Source organism: Eimeria necatrix, genomic scaffold (assembly GCF_000499385.1).
Source record: "Eimeria necatrix Houghton genomic scaffold, Enh_scaff1837, whole genome shotgun sequence".
In the NCBI taxonomy this organism is placed as follows: domain Eukaryota; phylum Apicomplexa; class Conoidasida; order Eucoccidiorida; family Eimeriidae; genus Eimeria; species Eimeria necatrix.
The window spans coordinates 1-5029 of record NW_013652493.1 but is presented as its reverse complement, the minus strand read 5'-3'; the positions used below and the strand labels follow the sequence as shown (position 1 = coordinate 5029).

The window sequence follows — 5029 nt, the reverse complement described above, 5'->3', positions numbered from 1 at the left end:
CAGCAGCAGCAGCAGCAGCAGCAGCAGCAGCAGCAGCAGCAGCAGCAGCAGCAGCAGCAGCAGCAGCAGCAGCAGCAGCAACCTGCGGAGGGGGACTTGAAAACAGCAATTTGTGCTGTGTCCTTCAGCAGCAGCAGCAAAGAAGTGTCTCCTGGAAGAATTATTTCTTCCACTCTTTCTCCCCCGGGCCGCAAACTCCAAGACAAACTCACGCTGCTGCTGCTCCGCTGCAGCAGCAGCAGCAGCAGCAGCAGCGGCAGCAGCAGCAGCGGCGGCGAAGAAGCCAGGCAGTGCAGCAAGGCAGTGTGGCAGCAGCAGCAGGAGGAAGCAGCAGCAGCAGCAGGCAGCAGCAGCAGGAGGCAACAGGAAGCAGCAGCAGCAGCAGCAAGAAGCAGCAGCAGCAGCAGCAAGAAGCAGCAGCAGCAGCAACACGCAGCAACACAGCAAGGCGAGCTAGGGTTTACAAACCCTAATGTTTGCCAATTAGGGTTTGCAAATTAGGGTTTACAAACCCTAGCAAGTGCACCTGAGGGTTTCTCTCTTCGCCGCTTTTCCAAACCACCTCCACCCAAGCCCCAAACCCTAAACCCTAAACCCTAAACCCTAAACCCTTTACCCGCAACCACTCGCCACCCACGGCCCGTAAGCGCATCAAATTGCGTCTTTTTGGCTGAATTATTCATTTAAATTAATTAATTTAATTATTTATTTATTTATTTATTTATTTATTTATTTATATTTATTTATTTATTTATTTATTTATTTATTTATTTATTTTTATTTACTTGAAATAATTGAAGACAGCCTTTGCGCACGTCGGGAGACACCAGCTTGCCGCTGAGGAGGCAGCGGCCGGCCTTCACCGACAGCAGCGGCTGCACGCAAACCCTAAACCCTAAACCCTAAACCCTAAACCCTAAACCCTAAACCCTAAACCCCAAACCCTTAGGAGCGAGACGCGCAGCCTCGAGGCAGAGAGATACACGAGAAACGTGCACAGGAAGAGTGCCAGCAGCGGCTCTCGCTAAACCCCAAACCCTAAACCCCAAACCCTAAACCCTAAACCCTAAACCCTAAACCCTAAACCCTAAACCCTAAACCCTGAAGGCTAGAGCCTTAGAAGCAGCTGCAGAGCTTTCAGCTTCACAAAAAGCGTGCACCACCAAGAAGGCCGCAGCAGTTAACACTAAACCCTAAACCCTAAACCCTAAACCCTAAGCCGTAGACCCTGGGCTAGCCACACACCCGCTCTCAAACCCTAAACCCTAAACCCTAAACCCTAAACCCTAAACCCTAAACCCTAGGCTACAGGAACTCACCTGGCGGCTACCATCCCCTTGAGCGGCCCCCGAAGATGCACCCGCAGTTACCATTGCCGTGAGCTGCAGCAGCAGCAGCAGCAGCACAGGCAGCAGCAGCAGCAGCAGCAGCAGCAGCAGCAGCACAAGCAGCAGCAGCAGCGGTAGCAGCAGCACAAGCAGCAGCAGCAAAGGCGGCAGCAGCAGCAGCAGCAGAAGCAGCAGCAGCAGCAAAAACAGACAGTGGCGTCGCATTCGGAGGCTTGTGGCAGCTGAGATGTTGCGAAGGAGTTCCACCTCTAAACCCTAAACCCTAAACCCTAAACCCTAAACCCTAAACCCTAGACATCCACGCACAGCGGCAGCAGCTGGTACCTCACATTAAAGAGGGTTTAAAGTCAAGGCAGTAGGACACATAAACTGCTGCTGCTGCCGCTTTTGCTGCTGCTGCTGCTGCTGCTGCTGCCGCTGCTGCTGCTGTTGCTGCTGCTGCTGTTGCTGCAGACGCTGCTGCCCTTCACTTCATTCTGTAGCCGAAAGAAAAGGAAAACCCTAAACCCTAAACCCTAAACCCTAAACCCTCAACTCCAGAGGCGCATGCAGGAGGCGGGAGAGCCCCCTGGGGCCCCTTCTCCGTGGCCATTTCCTTCAAAAGAATTTAAATAAATAAATAAATAAATAAATAAATTATTTATTTATTTATTTATTTATTTATTTAAAATAAATTCAAAATTTAATTTTACTTTTTTCCCGCTGCATGCGCTTCGCTGCAGCAGCTCAGGTGTACAGACACCGCGCCGCTGCCGCCGACTCACCCAACCCCCACATCCTAAACCCTAAACCCTAAACCCTAAACCCTAAACCCTAGGCCGAGCGAGCGGTGGAGCTGCCGCAGCTAGCTGCTGCAGCTCCTGCTGCTGGCCAGCAGCAGCAGCAGCTGCTGCAGCTAGCCACAGCTAGCCCCGGAAGACCACAGCTAGCTGCTCAGCGCGCTAGGGTTTAGGGTTTAGGGTTTGCAGCTTTCTTCAGCGGCGCCCCGGCCCCTCGGGCCGCAGCAGCCCGAAAGCCCAGCTAGCTAGCTAGCTAGCTGGCCAGCCAATTCCTAGTTAGCTAGCCAGCTAGCTAGCCAGCAAGCTGGCCCCACTTCCCAGCTAGCTAGCTGGCTAGCCTGCTGGCTGGCTCAACCTCTGATTGCCCAGCTAGCTAGCTAGCTAGGTATGTGGCCTCAGCCCCTAGCTAGCTAGCTAGCTAGCTAGCTAGCTAGCCGGCCAGCAGTAGCAGCACGCTCTCTATGGCTAGCTGTCCCCCGAGCTCTTTCGTGGCTAGCTGTGGCTAGCCAGGGGCCAGCAGCTAGCCGTGGCTAGCTCTGGCTAGCCGTGGCTAGCTGCGGCTAGCTGTGGCTAGCCTCCGCCAGTGTAGTAGCTAGCCAAGATCTCCCATCCAGATCGGCCGCAGCTAGCTGTGGCTAGCCGTAGCTAGCTGTGGCTAGCCGTAGCTAGCTGTAGCTAGCCGTAGCTAGCTGTAGCAAGCTGCAGCTAGCTATAGCAAGCTGCAGCTAGCTGCAGCTAGCTGTAGCAAGCTGCAGCTAGCTGCAGCTAGCTGCGAATAAGTGCAGCTAGCTATGAATAGCTGTAGAAGGCTATGGCTAGCAGCAGCTAGCTGTGGCTTGCTGCAGCTAGCTGTAGCTAGCTGCGGCAAGCTGTAGCTACGGGTAGCTAGCTGTGGCTAACTAGCCAGCTGTGGCTAGCTGTGGTTGGCTGGCTAGCTATGGCTAGCTGCGGCTAGCTGCAGCTAGCTGTAGGTAGCTGTGGCTAGCTGCAGCTAGCTCTAGGTAGCTGTGGCTAGCTGTGGCTAGCTAGCTAGCTGTGGCTAGTTGCGCTAGCTGTAGCTGGCTATGGCTAGCTGGCTAGCTGTGGCTAGCTGTGGCTAGCTGCGGCTAGCTGTGGCTAGCTGTGGCTAGCTGTGGCTAGCTGTGGCTAGCTGGATAATTCCCATTTGCTGCTGTCTGCGGCCTCAAGGCGAAGGGCCCCACAAAGACAAAAACAAGAAATGCATTTTGGGGCTGCATGCAAGAAAAGACAGCCCCAAACCAGCTGCAGCAACTGACGCCGCAGCAGCTGTTTCTGTTGCAGCTGCAGTTGCTGCTGCTGCTGCTGCTGCTGCCGCTCTAGGGAATCGTGCAGTAACTGCTGCAGCAAAGGCAAGTGCTGCTGCTGCCGCTGCTGCTGCTGCTGCTGCTGCCGCTGCTGCTGCTGCTGCTGCTGCTGCAGCTCGCTAACGCCCTCTTCCTCTTCCGCCCCTGCAAAGTCGCCCAAACCCTAAACCCTAAACCCTAAACCCTAAACCCTGCATCCCAAGCCCTGACGGCACTAGCCCTGTTCCTCCGCAGCGCCCGCTGCGAACAGTCGAGGGTTTAGGGTTTAGGGTTTAGGGTTTAGGGTTTAGGGTTTGCGCACCTGAAGCCGCCGCCACCCCCTCTGGGGGCCCCTCTAAACCCTCCTCGAAAACCCCCTCGGGCCCCTCTGCTGCTGCCGCCTCTGCCGCCGCGGCCCCTGGCGTTTCCTGCAGCTGCAAACCCTAAACCCTAAACCCTAAACCCTAAACCCTAAACCCTAAACCCTCGGTTTTGAGCGCAGGACTCATCTGGAGATAAGGCAGCAAGCAGAAACCCTAAACCCTAAACCCTGAACGCTTAATCTTCAGGCATGCGCCGAAAGCCGCAACCTGCATCCTACAGACCCCAAACCCTAAACCCTAAACCCTAAACCCTAAACCCTAAACCCTTACCCGGCTTGGCTCCACCGGCTGCGCCCTTTGCAATTGGGGGCTTCGGAAGAAACCGAGAGAGGGGAAGGGTTTGGTTCACGTCCACAAAAAACTGCAGCAGCAGCAGCAGCAGCAGCAGCAGCAGCAAATAAGTGCAAGCCGGAGCTGCAGCAGCAGCTGCAGCAACGGATGCTTGGTGCGGCTGCAGCAGTAGCTGCAGCAGCAGCTGCAGCAGCAGCTGCAGCAGCAGCTGCAGCAACAGCGGCAGCAGCAGCTGCAGCAGCAGCTGCAGCAGCAGCTGCAGCAGCTGCAGCAGCTGCAGCAACAGCGGCAGCAGCTGCAGCAACAGCAGCTGCAGCAAGTAGCTGTTGCTGCTGCAGCGAAGAAGTGTAGCTGCTGGGGCAAAGGACGATGTGCAAAAAAAGGCTCTAGGGTTTAGGGTTTAGACTTCTAGGGTTTAGGGTTTAGACTTCTAGGGTTTAGGGTTAAGACTTCTAGGGTTTACGGCTTCGAATATTAGGGTTTAGGGTTTAGACTGCTAGGGTTTAGGGTTTATCTTTACCTTCGTCGCGGGTTTAATGGAGGAAGCCTTTATGCCTTCATTCAGCTTGACGGAAAAATACTGCAGCGCAAACCCTAAACCCTAAACCCTAAACCCTAAACCCTAAACCCTAAACCCCAAACCCTAAACCCTAACCATTTCATTAATAGGCCCCAGAATTTCGTCAACTTTTCCAATTTCTCGTTTGTTTGACAAGAAAACCCCTCCAAACCCAAACCCCAAACCCTAAACCCCAAACCCTAAACCCTAAACCCTAAACCCTAAACCCTAACCATTTCATTAATAGGCCCCAGAATTTCGTCAACTTTTCCAATTTCTGGTTTGTTTGACAAGAAAACCCCTCCAAACCCAAACCCCAAACCCTAAACCCCAAACCCTAAACCCTAAACCCTAAACCCTAAAC

The 5029-nt window shown here is 54.1% G+C and overlaps 2 protein-coding genes across 2 annotated transcripts; both read right to left on the bottom strand.

Annotated features, from left to right (window-relative positions):
* Nucleotides 1-767: 767 nt before the first annotated feature.
* On the bottom strand, nucleotides 768-1373 carry ENH_00023430 (hypothetical protein, conserved; the record flags this gene model as incomplete). Its single annotated transcript, XM_013579695.1, has 2 exons — nucleotides 768-875; nucleotides 1320-1373. The coding sequence occupies 2 exons, from the start codon at nucleotides 1371-1373 to the stop codon at nucleotides 768-770; spliced, it is 162 nt and encodes a 53-aa protein (XP_013435149.1).
* A 1901-nt stretch (nucleotides 1374-3274) lies between these two features.
* On the bottom strand, nucleotides 3275-4988 carry ENH_00023420 (nucleolar protein family a, putative; the record flags this gene model as incomplete). Its single annotated transcript, XM_013579694.1, has 4 exons — nucleotides 3275-3597; nucleotides 3755-3860; nucleotides 4627-4686; nucleotides 4899-4988. Coding segments are annotated over 4 exons (579 nt in total), but the record flags the coding sequence as incomplete, so codon positions are not given.
* Between the last annotated feature and the right edge of the window lie 41 nt (nucleotides 4989-5029).